At 40.2% G+C, this 21,518-nt stretch overlaps 1 protein-coding gene across 1 annotated transcript in view; it reads left to right on the top strand.

Moving 5' to 3' along the window:
* sdk1a (sidekick cell adhesion molecule 1a) overlaps positions 1–21,518 on the top strand; it is a 252,960-nt gene that overhangs the window by 211,066 nt on the left and 20,376 nt on the right. Inside the window, 5 exon segments of the mRNA XM_078276505.1 lie at positions 749–864; positions 5,216–5,402; positions 6,298–6,396; positions 9,542–9,736; positions 15,717–15,918. Coding sequence (XP_078132631.1) covers positions 749–864; positions 5,216–5,402; positions 6,298–6,396; positions 9,542–9,736; positions 15,717–15,918 — 799 coding nt within the window.

The following is a 21,518-nucleotide window of genomic DNA, read 5'->3' as shown; positions in this document are numbered from 1 at the left end:
AGTCCCAATAACACAAGAGGTCAAGATGTCACATAGGTCATCACGTCAACACAAAGGTTTTTTTTCCTTCTTCTTGCTGATTTCGTTACATCATTTACTTTGTCGACACAATGGGATTCTGTTTATTGAATGATTGTTTGTCTCACCTACATGTATTCTCAAAACTGCGTCCCTAAAATCTGAATAATGGAGAAAAGCTGTAGTATAGTAGGACCAGCAGGGTTTGCACTGCTGTTGTTGTTTTATACTTACTGGAAAACTTTACCACTAGACATATTCAATATAATCAAATTTAAGGTTCATGCATATTATTCATACTTTAATTAATCAGTTTTGTTTATGTCAGACTGGGTTTACCAAACTGTTATTATGCTTAAAAATCTACCCAAATGGCATTTCCTGTTTGGAGGGCCTGTATTTCTCTCTGGGAGCTCACTTGATTTTGATATTGTATGCAGTGAATTTAATCCTGTCAGGAACACATATCTACGTGATTTTGGTCACTATTTCCCAGTATAAATTACAATCATGATTAGTGTTTGGCTGCACATAATATAGGTTGCTGTGTTTTTTTTAATATTACTTAAAATATATCATAACAATATTATGAATAAATACTTTATTTATATTAAATATATTAATTTCTTCTTCTTTCTTTTTTTTTTTCAAAATGACTAGAAATAGTGGTCCATCCTTTGTACAATGATAGTCTGTTGGTAATGTAGTAATGTGTGTGTATCTTCTCTAGTTCCATCTGGATCTCCGGTGAATGTGACTGCTGAGGCAGTGAGTTCCACCAGGATCCTGCTCAAATGGTCTGCTCTCGCTCAGGCACAGAAGAATGGAGCCATACTTGGATATAAGGTGTATAAAGCACTCAAACACACACACATAATCCCACCCTGGCAATCTCACTTGACCCCCTCAGCCCATTATCACACCTTCACACACTCTCACACACACACAGAGATCCACAGACATGCACACGAAAAAAAAGAAAAAACATTATAATCTGAAATGACGTAATAGCCTGTAACCGCTCTAGTATTTTATTCCTACATTACTAATTTTAAAAAGCACCCAGCTACAGTAAGTACTTCTGGGGGTGTGTGTATAACTGTGAACATGCATATGAGAGAGGCTTTAACGTTTAATATCCTTTCATAAAACAGCAGTTTTTGTATCATGTTGTGGTAGAAACAATAGCTGGATTATTCACACTCTGTCATGCTCTTTTACATGGTTTGGGGAAGTGCTTTATTTATTTGAAATAACTAACTGTAGTTTAGGCAAGATAAGGTGATTTCTTGAGTATACATATTGTATATATATAATATTCTGCATTAGTAATGAAGTCCAGACTTGTGGCCTACTTAAAGCTTTGGTGCGTAACTTTTTGATATTAATGAACGTCCATTACATTTAAGCCATTGCCAAATGAGTTGATACAAAGCTAATTAAGACTGTCAGCTCCACACAACTCTCTCTGTATTTCTCACTATGGCTATGTTCAGAAACCGGTGATGTCCGGCGACTTTTGCACGCAGAAAATCAAGTGAAGATAATGACCTCTTCTGAAGAATCCATCATGTTTTTTTAATCCTCTGTGTACTCCTTGGCTACTAGCAACTGCGTGGAGGAGGGGTGGTGGGGGTGCGTGATCACGGAAGGCTTGTATCATGTGGATGCGCCAACAGTTTTGTTGTCATCACTTAGAATTCCTCATGGGGGAGACAGAAACTACGCACTATAGCTTTAAGCAACATAGCCTACAATCTATTCACGTCTGCCAAATTTGAGCTCATCTTTTTTTTGTATTTCCAAACTAAGTCAGTAAAGTATTTTGCTTGATCCCCCTGATAGTGACATAGTTAACTTACTCTGATGTGCAGGGTCCTAACAAAAAGCTAGAGAAGTACTGTTGATGGTGAAGTGCAAGGTGCACTCATTTTTACCTGAGTGCACCACTTACTGGCAGTCACATCTCTCTACAATCCCACGCACATCCTCCAGGGGTTTATTATAATGTACTCCATTTCCTTGTTTGACTTTAAAATAAGTACAAGAAACGTATCAGTTGTCTGTATTTTTGCAATATAGCTTTTCTTGTTCAGTGGCATATACGTTGCACCCATCAACATCCTTCCAAATCTAACTTGGAGAAAGCACATGCAAAAATATTTTGCTAATATAAAACTGGCATTGAGTAGCGCTTAATCACCACCCAAACAAAACATAGCAGAAGAAAGCTTTAAAAAGAAGAACATTCATTCTCAATTGCATGGACACGGTTGTGTTATAAATACATACATCTACTAAAAAAACTGTCTGTGACTGTGTGATATAAACCAGTACCATCCAGTATTTTAAAAATGTTGCAAAATTCAGGTCATATCATCCACCATGCCCAAAGCACATCACGCTCCCCATCTGTGTGTGTTTTCTTGAGCCCTCCTGAGGATCACACTGAGCAGTATGCCTACCATGCTAATAAATGGGAAGTGGCTGCCAGCCGTAGATCTTTAACACCTCCCATCCCCTATTAGATGTTAAATAGTTCTCCTGCCTCCTGCCACACATTCCTCATGACTATTTCTGTTTTTAGACACTTAAGAGCTGACACTTTCCTTCAAAAGGATTTTAAAGTGTGACAGGAGAGAGAAACAAGAACAAGAAGAACAGTTCTTGACACATTATTGCCAGTGAAAGAGCACTGTGTTCTGATTTATGTGGGCACTGGTGTAATTTCAAGTTTCAGACATAAAACAAACATAACAATTAAAAACAGACACACAAGAACAGATTACAGACATATAAGATATCAAAAATGTTCGAAACATTTGAAACATCTACAGCTAGATGTGCCGAGCATCCAAGTAATTTTGAATCGCTTTAAATGCGTGCAATGAAACCATCTCCCGAAGATTCAGGTGGTTTTGTAACTGAGGGAGCAGCATACTTAAACACCCTTTTTCCCAGTTCAGTATAGACTTTAGGGACAGTTAGAAGGAAAAAGTCCTTAACTCCAATAGCCAATAACTCCCCGTAGTTTTTTAAAGGATGTAGACCTGTAGGTAAGAAGGAAGCAGTACAGAAACAGCCTTAGTAATAAGAATATGCCAGTGGTTAGGTCTACGGGTAGACAAGGCCGACCATCCAACCCGAGTGTACAACAAACAATGGTGAGTAAGGGCTTTGAGATTAGAGTTTAGATTCTCTGCTCCTCCTTTGGCCGGGCCGGGCCCTTGATCAAGCATTTGTGTTTTTTTAATCATTACTTTATTAGCCTTATTCGGTGGGGAGAAAGCTATGCCTCTCCAGCTTCTCCCGTAGTTGTGGGTGTATGTCCTGCACTGACTTGAGTGTGAGGTAAACTGTGCTACATCGTGTCTCCCCCATCTGCAGCACTGTTCACGGCCAGTGCGTCAGCATGCAGACCGTGCCAAAGGACAGTGTTAATTAGGTGATCGAGACAAGAAAGTCTCCTATATGGTTCCAGGGCTTTGATTGTGTTGCTGCCTTGATCTGTTACCCACACTATTCGGCTGAGGGAGCTAGGGTCAAGTTTTTTTTTTTTTACGTTTCTTCATTCGGATCCATTTGCGATCCATTCCATTCTGAATAAACAAACAGCGCAGTTTACATGCTTCGTCCTTGTTGCATTATTCATTAAGATCATTCTAAACAGATTTCTGTAGTTCAAACAACTCAGAATTGTAGTTGAGAACGTCAGTTATAACGGCCCACGTATTAAAAAATTGACGGGTTTAAATCGGGCTCGGGATCATAATTACAGTTAATGTGTCGGGCCGGGCCGGGCTCGGACGCAACGTGCACTGGCTCGGGTAGGGTCGGGCTTGATTTTTTGTGGCCCGATCTAAGCTCTATTTGAGATGTGTGATAAATATCAGTGCTCCATCTCAGTGCATTGCTTCTGTATCCAGATCAGTATTGATATGGCTTATTTCTCTGTGCCACAGACCATTGTTGTCAAAAACACATCAATGAGCCACACTGCCACACTGACATTTTCCTTCATTATGATGCAATGCTGTGCAGGTCGTAAAGCCCTTCGAGGCATATTTGTGATTTTGGGCTATATGAAATAAAATTGACTTGGCTTGACTATGATGGGCATTGGAACTGCATTTTGACTGAATTCTACTCTAGTGAGAGAGAGAGAGAGAGAGAGAGAGAGAGAGAGAGAGAGAGAGAGAGAGAGAGACATGCACAGAATGTGTTTATTATCTGCTGTTTTATTATATCAGTTGTATTTACTCCTTGTTGTTGTTTATATGTATGTTGTTTGTTTTTATGCTTTGGCAACACAGATTTATTGATTTTGTCATGTCAATAAAGCAAACTGAAATTGAGATGTGATATGAATGCATACAGATAGAGAGAGAGGAGGAGAGAGAAGCTCAGAATATCAGTGTGTGTCATAGGAAGTCCCCTTGCAGTCTAAACATATAGCAGAATAACTAAGGGCTGGTCCAAGGGAAACCTGAGCCAGCCCTAACTATAAGCTTTATCAAAGTGGAACATTTTAAGCTTACTCTTTATGTGGGGACGGTGTCTGCCTCCCTAACCAAAACTGGGAGCTGGTTCCACAGGAACACAGGAAGTGTGTACATATGCATAGACATATAAAGTTCTTTTTTAAGAGCTTTTACACAAAAAACAGCTGCCTCCTGTGGCCAAAAAACAAAGCTACAAGAGCAGTGACAGTAAACCAAAACAGTGAAGATGCGGGCTGGACACATTAACAATGAGCAACAATTGCTGTAAAGCTTCGTACAGATGACGACAACTGAGGGGATAATTATCGGTGGGTTCATCACTACTAGCGACACCTTTCACACACAAGTGGTTCAATGATCCATTGGTAATATTGAATAATAATATAATGTTGATATTATATTATTGATTATAGCAGTTTTAAAGTTTTACATCTGCGGTAGGAAGAAATAGGCTTGAGCCTGAGTGATACAGACAAGTTGCAACAGTCTGAAAGTATTGAGAGAGTTGGTTTTGGTCTTTTCTTTTTGTTTGTTGACAATCACAAAAACATAGAACATCAGCAACCTTGTCAAAACAGAGCTTACAGAGTGTAATTTGCAGAATCTAACTCTACATATTTGTTCACTTTTGATCTATATTTGTGATTACATGTGTGTATGTGTGTGTATGTCTGTTTGTGTGTGTCTGTGTCCAGGTGTTGTACAGCGAGAAGGACTCAGAAGGTCCCCCCAGTGTTCAGATGGTAGAAGGAGAGGGGAGTGTGACGCTGCTCCTCGGGATTCTCCAAAAATACACTGTGTACGTGCTGCAGGTGCTGGCGTACACACGGATAGGTGACGGCCCACCGAGCAACCCGATACTGCTCAGAACCAAAGAAGATGGTATGTTTCTCTCTTTCTGTTTTGGTCTGATCACTGACCTTTCTGTTCAGCAGTTTTCTTCAACACTTTTGCCTTTCATCTCTGTAGCTGTTTTCACCTCTTCCCAGCCAGCCAACAGTCCCACTCTACTGATCATCCACTGGGTTCAGCTTGCCCCTTAGACCCCCTCCACAGCCCAGACCTGGAGAACATATTGTGTATGTGTGTGTATTTGTGGTAGTATGTGCCATGTTTGCAGATCTCCTCAGATACGACCATGACAGACTTTCCAGGATGCCAGCAACCCGGTCTGGTCTCCTACCGTATTGAAACACAAGCACACAGGAACACACAAACGAACACACACACGCATCCTCTATCAAACTGTGTCACGTTTGAAAAGTTTTTCTCATTTCAGAATGAAACAAGAACGGGGAAGTCAATTCCCGGCAATGTATAATGAACCTCCATCCTGTCTGTCTGTCTGTCACACACATACTGTACACACACACATTTTACCCTGATATGTATTTGGTGGTGCGGAACATGTACTTTTATCAGGAATAGTGTGAGGTTGAAAGAAAATTACATTTTCTATAAATTACATTTTCTATTTGGCGTCTTTTATAAGTGCCTCTTTAAAATGTAAAGACTGTGTGTGTGTGTGTGTGTGTGTGTGTGTGTGTGTGTGTGTGTGTGTGTGCGTGCGTGCGTGCGTGCATGTGTGTGAAGAGCATATGCTAAAAATACATCTGGTACCATCAGACTAACCTACTGGAGTATAAGTGCTTCATGCCAGATACTCTCCTTCTCATGACAGTGTTGAAGGAGTCCTTTTGTGGGTTTTTTGCTGCAGCTTTTTGTATTATTACTGTTTCATTCGGCTGCCAACTCCCTTCTCTATTTTTCTCTCCAGTCCCAGGCCCCCCTGTCAGGATGGTGTTTCCAGAAGTTCGGTTGTCATCAGTTAGGGTGGTTTGGCAGCCACCCACGAACCCCAATGGCATCTTGTTAGGTACAATAACAAACAAACAAACAAACAAACACACATACACATTTAAAGATGAGATATTTTAGAGCTAAATCATAATCCATTTTTTCATGCTTGTAGTGACGTTAAATTTATTTTCAGTTGCTGAAGGACAGAGCTTGGCTTATAGAGGAAATGAGTTGGCAGTTTTAAGCATGCACACACACACACACACACACACAAACAAACAAACAATCACAGCGGCATGTGTTTGTGTGTGTGAAAGAGTCATATATTTGCAGTCCTGTAATGGATGCATGGTTTGACTCTCAGTGATCAAGCTTGTACCCAGGAAAAGGGCTATTATAGCTGCTGAAGCAAGACATCTTTCCTAATGCATACATCGCCTCATATATAAACACACTGAGATTAACAGATATCACCTGTTTCTGAAACTGCAAATCATAGCATGAGGAGTGAATCACAGAGAACCTATTAATGAAGAGGAAGAGAGGTGTAGAGGCAAGAGCAATGTGAGAGCTGCTGAGCTGGACAGAGAGAACAGAAGGGAAGAGACAGCAGAGAAGAGATGTATGGAGGTGAGGGGAGGGACAGGTGTGTGTGTGTGTGTGTGTGTGTGTGTGTGTGTGTGTGTGTGTGTGTGTGTGTGTGTGCGCGCGCGTGTGTGTGTGTGTGTTAGTGTTACACAAGGGGGAGAAAGGAGTAGTAGTTTGTCCTCTCAGTGGGGGATGGAGTTGAGCAGGACAGTGTGAGTGATGTGTGACTATATTGTAAGGGGGAGGACATTTAGTGCGACACCACTCTGTGACAGAAGGATGAGTGGGAGGGCAAATCTCTCTCTCTTGATCACAGAGACACACACAAACGTGCAGTCCTGCTGTGTCCTTGCTGGGTTACAAGGTGTGTGTGTGCGTGCGTGCGTGTGTGTGTGTGTGTGTGTATGTGTGTTTATACAGAACAAAATAACTGTAGTGCACCGCTTTCTTTAGTGCTCATGACTGCCTCATTTCTCCTTGGGTTCTCAACCCATAGGGGACTGACACAGAAGGTGGACAGAGGAGAAACAAGATCACATAAGGTCCACAATATGATTTGCCACAAGGCAGTGAGGCATTTGTGTTCACATGACTTGATGAATATATTACAGCCACAGGCTGCATCCCAATTCCATACTTTACACAAATTTTAATGAAGTTTTGATAATGTAGTTTGTTCATACACTAAAGTCACAAACATAAGTAGTCAAAAAGTCAGTATGCATATTGTTTTGAGTGTGCTGTTGGCGTACACTGTTGTTCCACAATGCAGTTGCAGTATGATGCCATTGCCTCACGTATTGCATCACTGCAAAATTGTGTCCTAAAGAGATTTTTGTATACTATCTGCAATAATAGTATACTATATTAATTGTACATACTGAATGGAAAAAACAACATTTCACGTCGGCTCATAGAACATCTGGTGTGGTGTGCACATTTAAACACAGAAATCCAAAAGCCGTTCCAACTGTTTATTAGTGTGGCAATTTAATCAGGGATGGATGGATGATTATTTTCTTGTATACAAGAAGGAAATCATTAAGAAAATATCACACATTAGAACAGTAGCTGTAAACACAAGAGTAAATTAATAAAGCAAATAATATCATTATTTTCACTTACTTCAACTAATGCATTCATAATCTCTGCATTTAGTACATCTTCAGGGCCTACTAAACAAAGTCTATAATTGCCATACACAACTACTCATTAAACACCAAATCAATTAAGATCATAAGAGTGAAAAGTCCTTATTTAGACTTACATTGGTTGACTCTTTGTTCAGCATTTAGTCATGGAGGGAGGGGTTCGTTATAACCTCCTCGGGGGTGTCTCAGCGCCTTAGTGGAAAACTACCCAGAGCTCTTTGGTATGGTGAAAACTATGTCACAACTAGGCATAGAGGCATGTGATTTAACACTACACAATTTTGTATGTAATGTAGAAATGGAAGCGATGAAAAGAGGGGGCATAGAGTCTCAACACATAGTAACCACCTGCAGTTGCTGCATTCTCTGCTCTGCAAGCTTTGAGCTCTGAAGTACTTTGTTGTCGTTATACTAAGAAGGTCCTATCTAACTGTCAAGCAGACTTAGTAGTAGCATTGCTATTAGTGTGCCTTTTTCAAGCAAAAAAAGCTTGTATAAATACACATTTTTAATGCCTTAAAATATGATTTATTTTGTACATGTTGTTTATTTTCAATGCAAAACGAAGATGGCCTTTCACTAGCATGACACAGTCACTTCGGAGATGCAGCCTTATGTATCTGATAGCAGCGACAACCTAATGATATTCAGTACACAACATAATGCTGTGCCCTAACCCAATTGGCAGGAGGATTTGTTATCTAGCTGTTATCCAATCATCTTCCACACACTGCGTTCACATTAATATACAATCAGACTATCTGATGAGATTATCACCCGCACAACTAGATTAGGCCCCTCTGAGCAGATTACCATCCTGACAGTCTTACTATGTGAACCAATCACATCCGCACACTTGTGTGTTTGTGTGAGTTTGTGGATGTGTGTTTTGGGGTACAATACAATTTTCATAACAAGAGCCTTTGTGAGTGGCCAGTGGCCTGTGGAAAGCTTGGTCGGGGATCAGTGGTTTGAGTGTATGTGTGTATGTGTTGAAGGGTGTTAGTGTTATTACATGGCCTACTGCACATGAGACAGAGAAACAGACACAAGCTGTGTACACCGTGGGTCACAGCCAAGGGGACAGATGAGAGGTTGTATGTTTTTATGTGTGTGTGTGTGTGTGTGTGTGTGTGTGTGTGTGTGTGTGTGTGTGTGTGTGTGTGTGTGTGTGTGTGTGTGTGCGCCCACTGACTTTCAAAGACAGATTTATGACTTTCTGTATGTTTTTAATACAAAAATTGTGTTGTTTTTTTTTGTTTTTGTGGAAATTGGGCTGTGTGGTTCGTGGCATTGTGTGGTTACAGTATGTTTTCAGGCTTTTTTCCTATCTCACATTGTGCTGTCTTTGATTCCTGTGGGCTCTGTGATGTTAAGTAGGCCACAAAAACACACACACAGAAACACATTCCCACACAAGACTTCCATACAGATTTCAACTGTCTTCCTCTTCTGTCTGTCTTTTCATTGTTCCTTCAATAGGCTACCAGATCTCCTACCGCTTGGACAGCAGGGACCCTCAGCGATGGACCACAGTGGAGGTGGGCTCCAACGCTCGACAGTTCACCGTCACAGGACTTTCCCCTGAGCATGCGTACGTGTTCCGACTCACTGCTCGCACCGCCGTGGGCTGGGGTGAAGAACAGGAAGCCCTGGTTGTTACCACTGAACGCAGAGGTAAAAGACACACACGTACACTTAAGCTTTACATAGAGTGAGAGTAACAGCATGGGTGGATCCAAATTTCCTACAGTGTGGGACGATAAAGTGAATCTTAAATATTGGATACAGGTCCCCACCCTCAATCAAATCACCTGTATCAAACACTGCTTTCGGACATTTAGTTCATTACATGTAAAGGCCTTGACTGTTTTGGACCTATCAGCTTACTCTGAGGGATGTGGTTCTTCATGAACACACCATTTTGATTATTTCACATGACAGATTTCGTAAATGTGCTCTTCTTTCTGTTTCAAAGTTGGTGGGGCTCAGTTGGAAAAAGGTCATGTCACATCCTTCCATGCATCAGTCACAATGTAGCAATAGTTGAATCAAAATCTGATGACAGTGTGGGGTTGTTTGCCAACACTGTCAATCAAATTGGATCAAACCACATTCACACAGTCCTAAAGAAGATGATTAAGATTGTGTTTTTGAGAGTTTATCTCTTAATAAATAATACCTGGGGATGTTTTCTTAACTTAAACTTTTATCGTTGCTTATTAAGTCATGAATATTTAATTTAGTAGATGTAACACCTGTCCCATGTAGCTATATAGTCTCTAGTGTAGTAGTACTATGGGAAGGCACCTTGGTTCTTTGTTTTTTACTTTAGATGGCGCAATTATGGTGTAATTACATTGGCTGATAGGTCATGACCCTCCAACAAAAGTAAAGAAAGACAAGGATTGACATATGTGTCAATCTTGTTCTTTCTGTGTGGCTGATTACACGTGCTGAATCATGTACATCACTCAAACTACAGTCAATTGCATGAACTTAAAACTTTGACCTTTTAAAAACTGTATTTTAAACGTTTTATTCATGTTAACCATTTTAATATATATATATATATATATGGCATTGACTTATATTTTCTTCACCATATTTATATATTTGTACTGCATTTAAATAATTTCAATGACTGTTTTAACTACTTAACTCTCAATATCTAATAGAAAAATTTAGCCAGGGCTACATAGAGAAATACTTAAAAGCTAGAATACCTTTAATAGGCCAACAACACTTTTACATGCTGCATCCGGTATAAATGACTAAAGGTCTAAATGGAACGGAGTCATCATTAATGTTATTTTTCCTGCTATGCTGATTTAAAATGTCAGCTGTGAAAAAAGCCTACACGGATAAAACAGTATGTGGTTGATGGGTCACTAATGGGATAGTTTGGGTACAATGAAAAAACTTGACAGAATGCTGCCATCTGAAGTATGTGTAGTGCGTACACATACTTCAGATGGCAGCATTCTGTCAAGTTTTTTCAGAAGCACAGAAGATACAAATATATATATATTTTAAATATCAGTGTTTCCCTGTTCTCTGTTTATACTGAAAGAGGTGAAAACGGTAACAGTATGACCAATTCTAAAACAGTATTGAATCACACACTAAAAGAACCAGCAGTATAACAAGTGTGTTCATTTTGCTATAAAAATATTTTTTACACATTGCTGGATAATTCAACAAGAATAACGGGTCGTAAGCTTGGAAGCTTTGACTAATGACTAGTAAATCTGCCTTTTTCATGCACCCCCACTTTATATAAGTATCATGTATCTCGTGTGGCATTTACACCAAAGCAATGTAATAAAAATTAATGAAATTCACTTTCAGTTAGAATGATGCATAAGGAAATAAAATGTGTTAAATAGACCAGATTAGTCTTGAAATTTTGTAAATGAGCCCATTCAAAGCGAGAGAGACTTGATTAATGGTATTAATTTGACCTGTGCTTTTCAAAATGTTTGCCATTAGGAAGGTCTATTTTGTGGTCATTTTGTCATCTCTTTTCACATTAACTTCCAAATGGTCAAAGATGATATTTTGTCATTTCCCACAGTAATGTCAGTGCAGGAAAAGTCTGGAAAGGTTAGCTGAAATTTTAGCATTTTAAAATTGTATGATCTCTGCAGCCCTACTTGATGGCGAGTGTAATGAGTTGTGGTCGATGTGAAGGCCCCACAGAGATAAAATTAGAGGAAAAAAGGCATCAGGCGTGGAGCTCGAACAGATTATCAGTGCTTCAACAACAAGTAGTTTGTGGTTGGAGATGCAGAATCCCTCGTTACTAGACACTTAATGTTAGCAGAAGATTAAAAAATGTATGACCTTTTCTGTGCGTGGGACATTTTACATACAGAACAAGAAGAAATGACATTTAGAAACTCTAGTGGAGTAAGAGCTGCTTGGCAGTAAATGTAGATATTGAAATTACCTTAATGAGAGTCAAGAGTTCCAAAAACTGCCTTAGGCTCTGTGCTACAGTAGTCAATTAAAAAAGGAGGGGCCGCCTAGCCAACTTTGATAAATTATCATGAGAAGTCGTAGATTATTAGACCAAAGAAAATTGTGGCTTTCACTCTGTTGATACTTGTTAAGTAAAACCACAAGGATTAAAGCCTTTCACACATAACTGTCTTGCACTGGCTGCTTTCTTATAGCACCATGCTCTGTTGTGGGCGGGTGAAAAATGTTCAGTTAGTAGGTGAGAAGGAGAATGAGACTTGTGTGTTAATGAGACTTGAATTGTGTTAAAATGGCAGTAGTTGGTGCTTTGGTAGTTTACTAAAGGAGAGAGCACTGACCAGAAAACAAGATCTGAGAGCCATAAATCTTAGATTCTAAACTAAAGTAATTACTATTGATCAATAGTTCCCTCTGCACTTTAATCTATTTAATTTTGTCTTTTTGTCTTTTAGGGCAGCAAACATTTTGCTAATTTCTCTTTAACATTTCATCTAAATTGAAGCAGTCGCTGGCCTCATCGTAGGTTATAAACTGAAAATAACAGGAATCTTAACACAGAAACACACTCTCAGTATGACACTCCATGTCTATGGCGAGATGTAGGCGGCTAAGCAGAGACAGTAACTCTCCTAATACAGTTTAGTCTCCAAAAACCTGTAACAGAAGAAAAATCTCCTCCAACAGTCAGTCAGTGGCTAGAAAGGAAGAACAGATGACTTGACTTTTAAATAGGTAAAGTTGTGTGCACTTCTTTTTTTCTTCAATTTTAGAAACAAATAAAGATTCAGAGGTTGTCACGCTTTCATCTCATCTTCTCTAGACTCTCTCTCGTCCTGCTTCAATCAACTGCTTTCATGTCTCCATCTCCATCTCTCCAATGGTTACACTGTACACAAATATTAGAAAGGAGGATTTAACTGGTCATAATAATAATCAAAATCTGACTAGTATTTCAGAGGCTAATCTGCCATACATTATGGCTACTGGTGTGTGTTTACATATGAACTAGGTATGCATGCAGTATTACAGTGCATTCTGTGAGCAGGGTAATATAACCAGTATTCCACCAAAATTAAATATCACTTTAAAAATGAAGTTACAGTGGCTTTGTTGTCTCAGTAGGCTAACGCATGTGTAACTTTGGTCGCAGCCTTTGATATATGTCATCCCTGATCTCTCTCTCCAATTTTCTCTGTCAGCCGGCACCGTGTATGTCTAGTAAAGCATTACAATGCTACAAAAGTTCCCATATTAACGTGTGACAGTGGAGTGAATATTTATGAAAACCTGGAATCCGGATGTCAGATATTCTATTCGGAGCTATCAGCTTGTGTAGTGCATTTTAATTGGATCAGACATCATAACATCTGCAGCATCATTATCAGGGTTTCTTTAGAATAGAATTCAGTGGTTCCCTTTTCCACTTCAGTAGCATAATGGCCCATTCTCACTGTGAGAAAGACAGAATAGCCTAATAGAGATTTCTTTCTAATGATGCAGAAGAGACCAACTGAATCTCCAGAAAAAGAAAATTGGCTTTTTGAGTGTGTGTGTGTGTGTGTGTGTGTGTGTGTGTGTGTGTGTGTGTGTGTGTGTGTGTGTGTGTGAGGCTGTGTGCACGTGGATGAATGAAAACAAGAGATATTTATCTTTGCTGATGTCTGTCTCCAAGAGGGTGATAACTGATAAGGTAATGGACAACATACTGTACAATAGCATATTTAGCAGAATGTATCCCCTTACAACCATATCTTTTTTCTCCTCTAGTACCAACACCATCTCTTCTTTCTTCTCCACTTCTCTAAATGCTCTTCTACCACACTCCTCTCACTAGCATAGCAGTAAACAGTCATGTAAGTGCTGTAAGGGCAGCACTTGTTCTGACAGTTATGAGTTTATTATCAGAACATGATCTTAACTCTGGAATGGAACAAGAGAACAGACAGGGAGACACAGATGGTATCAGGGAAACAAAACAGGGAGAGAATAGTTAAGTCTTGAAGGGAATGAAGAATAGGGCGTGAGGGAAGAAGGGAGTCAAACAGATTTTACTTAAATTACTTGTGATAAGGGTGAATGAAGGAAGGCGAGCCTTTGTGTGTGTGTGTGTGTGTGTGTGTGTGTGTGTGTGTGCGTGTGTGCATGCACGCGTGCGTGAATGTGCGACTGTGCTTATGCATATGTTTGAGAACACAAGTGCAGATTAATTAAACTTCAGAGAGAATCGATAATGCTTTAATTTTCAGACTTAATCGATATTGTGATGCCCCTGAAATTAAACAGTTATGCCCCCCAACCGTGTGTTTTTGTTTGTGTGTGTGTGTGTGTGTGTGTGTGTGTGTGTGTGTGTGTGTGTGTGTGCGCGCATGTGTGTACACACATCGACTAATCACACAGCTTTTGTACAAAGATACCGAATCCCAGAGTCATCTTTTATCTTCTAATTGAATAGCGAGGACACAGACAAATACGAACACACACACACCGGCAATCTGTTGAGAAATTGTTTCTTTGATGCTGCAGTGCTTAGATGTCTTGTTTCATTTAAACATATGTATGCATTGCAACAGTCACATTAATGCACATGTGATGTAACTGTAGGCTGCCCTTGTCCTGTGTTACAAGGTATTTGCAGCATATGGTCCATGATAGTCTCAATTTGTCCAGGTGTCAATTTCAACATGTATAGCTACAGATAGCAGGCAAAGTGAAGGAAAACTTGAATTAATGAGTGGAGAAACATATTGAATGCAGACGTTTCTATACAGGGCACTCACCACATTTATATGCATTTAAGTAACTGGGTTACAGTTGATTTCTTGCCATGTATATGAGATTTCCCCAGCTAGATTTTTACTTTAGAGAACTAATTTAGTGGCCATGTATATGAGTAGCGATGTCTGTAATGGGCTTTTTACATGTAGGCATATGAATGTGTATGACCTACACTTTAGACAGAGAAAGTATCACCGTATAACTGTGAAAGCAGAGCAGACAAAAGGACAGATTATCCTGTATTCAATATAATTGTATTAAAAGTCTGACTAAAATTTGTAAACTAACTTACAGTACTGTCTAGAACTTGTCCTCTCACTGCGGTGTCGGTCCCCAAACACACACACACACACACACACACACACACACACACATATACACACACACACACACACACACACACACACACACGTATGATATCGCTGAGCATTGAAGCTGATCTAGAGGCTTGTAACACATCTGCGTTGGAGATAAGTGTGTGGTAGATATTTTGGCCTTTCTTTCATTGATTTTTTGCATCCAGCACCTTCTTGATTTATGGTAATGTGCAGTGCTGCTGTCTTTTAATTTGAGACCCCACTGTATATCTAAAACTCTTTACAGAGACTTTGTTCATGATGAACAGAAATACACAAAAGAAAAACACATCGATGTATGTAGTGGTATGTGGTAACACAGTCACACAATGTTAAACTACTGAATGACATGATGTATGTATGAATAAATGTCTGGAATGTATCAACCAGTGTTTTTTTTTACCAATTTGCTCTAGACAGTTTCATTTGTTGCTCTCTCCTGCTTCCACTTTAATTCCAGTTCCTATCCTTTTTCCACCTTCACTCTTTCTTCCCGTTTCATCTCTCCTCTGCCTAATTCCCCATCTTCACCACATCCACAGAGCGTCCCCAGCCACCCAGGAAGTTGGCTGTTCCTCAGGACGGGGTTGAATCTCGCCATCTCCGCCTCCACTGGGTGACGGGTGGCACAGGGTCCTCCCCGCTGAGGTACTTCACTCTGCAGGTCAAAGAGCTGCCCAGCGGGGACTGGAACACACACACCGCTGACATCCCGCACAACGTGACCACCTGGACCATTGACAGGTACACATGTGGACATATGTACAGTCACATACACACACACATATCTGCTTGTGGGTCGACAGTGTAGTAATGGTCTAATCATAGCTTAGTTAGCAGTACTGGCTAACTAGCTTACTACCTACTGTAATAACCCATGAAGCCTTTCATACTTTTGGTTACAGGTTACATTATAAAAAGCTCCGTTCACAACAGCACATCCTCTGTGTAGCATTTCCCCACTTTGTGGAAGCTGGACCTGGATGCTATCAGAGTAGCGTTAGCCACTCTGTCCTGCTCTTTATTGGATTTGGGGAAGTTGACTTGGGTTGCCCCCTCTTAGTCGTTTAGTCGACTTATCAGTCCTTTTGAAATCGGAAAAATTAGTTTCCTGAAAATTCATGTGAATGCCGCCACAAGTCAAAACAAAAAGGATCGGAAATAACATATTTCAACTCAAGTGATTTAACCAACTGACGGAACTAATATTAGCATCATTGGCTATCTAGCCACAGCTCATTAAATCTGCAGTGACACTTGAATTTTCAGCCGACAAAATTGATGGTCGTCGGTTGTCCACCACTGTCTGAAATCAAGGATTCATTGTTTTAAAAAATTACAAAGAATTTGAAGAAAAGCTGCCACCGTGTAAACTGCATATGTGCCATGCATGAACGGAAAGCTTGACAGGCATACAGTGGGGCAAAAAAATATTTAGTCAGCCACCAATTGTGCAAGTTCTCCCACTTAAAAAGATGAGAGAGGCCTGTAATTTTCATCATAGGTACACTTCAACTATGAGAGACAAAATGAGAAAAAGAAATCCAGAAAATCACATTGTAGGATTTTTAATTAATTTATTTGCAAATTATGGTGGAAAATAAGTATTTGGTCAATAACAAAAGTTCATCTCAATACTTTGTTATATATCCTTTGTTGGCAATGACAGAGGTCAAACGTTTTCTGTAAGTCTTCACAAGGTTTTCACACACTGTTGCTGGTATTTTTGGCCCATTCCTCCATGCAGATCTCCTCTAGAGCAGTGATGTTTTGGGGCTGTCGCTGGGCAACACGGACGTTCAACTCCCTCCAAAGATTTTCTATAGGGTTGAGATCTGGAGACTGGCTAGACCACTCCAGGACCTTGAAATGCTTCTTACGAAGCCACTCCTTCGTTGCCCGGGCGGTGTGTTTGGGATCATTGTCATGCTGAAAGACCCAGCCACGTTTCATCTTCAATGCCCTTGATGATGGAAGGAGGTTTTCACTCAAAATCTCACGATACATGGCCCCATTCATTCTTTCCTTTACACAGATCAGTTGTCCTGGTCCCTTTCTGGGACCTTTGGGAACTTTGGCAACTCAGCATTCTTTCCCCTCCAAACACGACGAGTTGAGTTTTTACCAAAAAGTTCTATTTTGGTTTCATCTGACCACATGACATTCTCCCAATCCTCTTCTGGATCATCCAAATGCTCTCTAGAAAAACTCCAGACGGGCCTGGACATGTACTGGCTTAAGCAGGGGGGACACGTCTGGCACTGCAGGATTTGAGTCCCTGGCGGCGTAGTGTGTTACTGATGGTAGCCTTTGTTACTTTGGTCCCAGCTCTCTGCAGGTTATTCACTAGGTCCCCCCGTGTAGTTCTGTGATTTTTTGCTCACCGTTCTTGTGATCATTTTGACCCCATGGGGTGAGATCTTGCGTGGAGCCCCGGATCGAGGGAGATTATTAGTGGTCTTTTATGTCTTCCATTTTCTTATAATTTCTCCCACAGTTGATTTCTTCACACCAAGCTGCTTACCTATTGCAGATTCAGTCTTCCCAGCCTGGTGCAGGTCTACAATTTTGTTTCTGGTGTCCTTTGACAGCTCTTTGGTCTTGGCCATAGTGGAGTTTGGAGTGTGACTGTTTGAGGTTGTGGACAGGTGTCTTTTATACTGATAACAAGTTCAAACAGGTGCCATTAATACAGGTAACAAGTAGAGGACAAAAGAGCCTCTTAAAGAAGAAGTTACACATCTGTGAGAGCCAGAAATCTTGCTTGTTTGTAGGTGACCAAATACTTATTTCCCAAGGAATTTGCAAATAAATTAATTAAAAATCCTACAATGTGATTTTCTGGATTTTTTTTCTCATTTTGTCTCTCATAGTTGAAGTGTACCTATGATGAAAATTACAGGCCTCTCTCATCTTTTTAAGTGGGAGAACTTGCACAATTGGTGGCTGACTAAATACTTTTTTGCCCCACTGTAGCAACAGTATCTAAGGAGGTGCAGGGGTTACCTAATAGGCCTAAGTAGGCCATCTTAAGCATCCTTGAAAAAAACAGGAATGAGAATTCCACATTACTGTTTTTTTGCTTTCTTACAGAGCCCTAACATGGGAATTTTATTTAGCATGACGTGCTAGTCATTAAAAATCTTGTAATGTTTATGCATCCTTGGGGAGAAGAAGAGTGGACATAGAAAAGGGGGATGCTTTAAATTCTCAAAGCAAACAACAAAGAATAAGAACACAGAAGGGAAGGTTTTATTTATTTAGCACATGAAGTACCAAAAAGAGGGGAAAACGGAACACCAGGGAGAGCAGAGTAATCATAATCCCAGCAGAAACTAAAGGATCTCAGTCACCTAATAACAGCAGGAAGTGCTCTTTGTCTTTGTCTGCCTTCATGCTTTCAGATTTGTGTGTGTCGTTTGTTCATAGTTTCTCTCTACAACCGTTGTTTTTCTTCTATTTCTGTCATCCCTCTTGTTGTCACCACCTCTTTCCCTCCCTTCCTCCCTGAATCCATCCATCAACAGCTAATGCTTTCAAAAAACATAAAGCATGTATTTTTTCCTTCATTCACATGCACTCATCAGTGTCTTTCTTTTCCATCCTCTTCTCCCCGTTGAGATTGTCATTATGGCAGCAGGTAATGGTGGTCAGACTCGAAAGACTGAGTGGCAGAACCATGATGAGGCTTTATTTGTGTATCCTTTGTGTTCCCCGCATGTGTCTTTCGCTTCGTGACCGTTTGTGGGTGCTTTTTGCGAGCTATCACAGAGCTATTTGAGATGCTCAAGAGTGTTCGCTCAGTGTGTCTGCATCAGCCTGTTTCAACCTGCCGCAGGGAGAGTGTGCCTGACACGATAGTGGTGCTGCTGTTGTTGTTTTGATGCCATTTCCGAGCTCATTCTATCACTGAATGCTCTCAATACAGCGCCAGATGGAGGAATTAGCTTACATCTCCAAACACTCACACTCATACTTGTTATCCACCCTTAATTGTTGTTTTCCACTGAGACATCTTTGGGACCAAAACATCAGAAGTCCCCAGGCTGATGCAAACATAGACACACACGTACAGTATACACACACTTTCAAACACTGTCCTTAAGATCGTCCCAGTGCTGTTGATACCTCACCCTCTTTTAACTTGGTGTCTTTGATGTCCTTTTCCTACACCACCCCAAAGAGCCTTTTCTTGTCCCTATTGGGCCCAGCTCATTATTATACATGAGGACCCTTGATCAGTTCTCAGGGGGGGGGGTACTTCTTGTTACAAATTATTACATTGCTCCTGTTAGCTCTTGTTAATAATAAGGTTAGACCAATATACGTAAATTGGGGAAAATGACTGTTTTGCCAACGACAAATAAATTTCCCATGGTGTGCAGGAGAGGGTACATTAAACTATTAGCATGCTATAACACACTATGGACTTGTCCCTTACAATGGGTGCCTGTTAATTCAAGCTGATTGTAAGTGGCTCTAGAGTAAAGTGTGTTTTCAAAATGACTGATGTAAATTGTTATTCTGTGCTTATTAATGCATTCACCTTGCACAGAGGAGAAATGCAGAGGAGATGTTCTGGTAATATGGCAGTAGAAATACTTTGGCAGGGGAGACAATTAGGAAAGGTGTAAGATGATTATTATTCAAGACCACGTCTCCTCTTCAAAGGCCACTGAAAGAGCAAAAATATGTCTGTGAGAGGGGGGTTGGTGGAGATGATGGTTTTGGAGGAAGCTATTCCCTGAGTTTTAAAGATACCCACTGGAGTGTTTGACCACTTGTGGTGCAATAGAGCAATGTTTTGATGTACGGGGGATTGTATTGTTTGCATCTTGCATTTATGCTCCTGCAGTTTTGTGGTAAAAGTAGAAGAAAACCACAAGCTGATGTAAACAATGAAATAGAATACTTTTTTTTTAATGTGTTTTAAAGTTTTACAGATGCATTTCCCCCATGCTCCTTAGTGAGAAACCTTAAGTGGAATCAAACATCAGTGTTTTCAATTAAACTTTCACCAAGTACTTCAAAGCCTTGGCATTTTCTGTGATTAATCGACTATTCGACAATTTGATCTTAGGAGCCTGATTCAACTTCCAAACTCACACTTGCTATTGGCAGGAAAATGTGGTTATGAAACAAAGGATCATTCCATTCAGGCTATATGAGGGTGCTGAATGTCTGATTTTACATATAATTGCTTAGTTTCTCCCAATACATTATGATATATACCATGTAGCACTAGCAGAATGCAGAATTTTTCTATTTATCTATGAATGATTCTCAGAAATCAGCAGGAGGGAGCTTAAAAACAGCTGTTTGTGGCTTGCAGCTCCCTCACTTGTTGACTGTCCCTTCACTTCCCTGTCATTTCCCTTCAGTCTGTGGATTGCTACTGTACAATGGGGGAAATGGAATTAGGGATGAAAGTTTTATTTACAACCACGAAAAGCAAGCAGGCTAAGAAACCAAACGTATTGATGTGTTCTGTCTGTCAGTCAGTCCACTCCGTTTCAGTATGGAAAGCGCCCCACCAACACACGCACCTCCTACACACAACAAACCATTGTCCATTGTTCTAAAACAAAAGCTAAGCAATAGTCGCATCATTTTGGCCAATAATTGTGTTGTTTTTGTGTGTGTATATATATATATATTTTTTTTTATAGATACGTTACACCAAGGGGGGGCACCTCACGGTGCCCAGCCTGTTTCAGCTCTTTTGTCTGTGTGGAAAAAATGGAAGCCAATGTTGCAAGATCAATGAGCAAAAAATAGGAAAGATTTGACCAATCAGATTCGACTATGTAAATTCTTAGTCGGGGACACCCCTATTGTAATTACATTCTTATAAATTACCTGTTGTATGAACTAACTATGACCTTCCCTGTTTTCCTCAGTATACAGACATCTCACCTTAACTACGTTACTAATCAAATTAAACTTTATTTGTCTAGCACCTCTCATAGTTTAGTGCAATTCAAAGCTCATTACAGGTAACTGATGAGCTAATAAGACAGTCCATGTATAAACTGTGAAACAATAAAGCACGTGCGCGCCTTGAGGTGCAATGGCAGATCTTTCAAGTAAAAAGAAAAATACGAGACTTGACAATTGGTGCATCCACTGCATTGTTTGATAATTCATTGTGAGTATTGAGAAAAGATTTCACTGACTGTGATGCTTGTAAGGCACAGCTGAGAAGCTTTCACACCAAGACATGTTGCCTTCAGCTCTTAAACTGGCGACTCCAGTGGTGCCATGTCCTAAAGTTATGCACGAAGACTTTTGTAGTGGTATTTAAAAAGTTTTTGTAACTGTAATGCTGTGGTTTTATTGGCTGA

This window comes from Sander vitreus, chromosome 2, assembly GCF_031162955.1.
Source record: "Sander vitreus isolate 19-12246 chromosome 2, sanVit1, whole genome shotgun sequence".
Taxonomy (NCBI): Eukaryota; Metazoa; Chordata; class Actinopteri; order Perciformes; family Percidae; genus Sander; species Sander vitreus.
The sequence above is the reverse complement of the archived record's forward strand: the minus strand, read 5'-3'. Positions and strand labels throughout refer to the sequence as shown.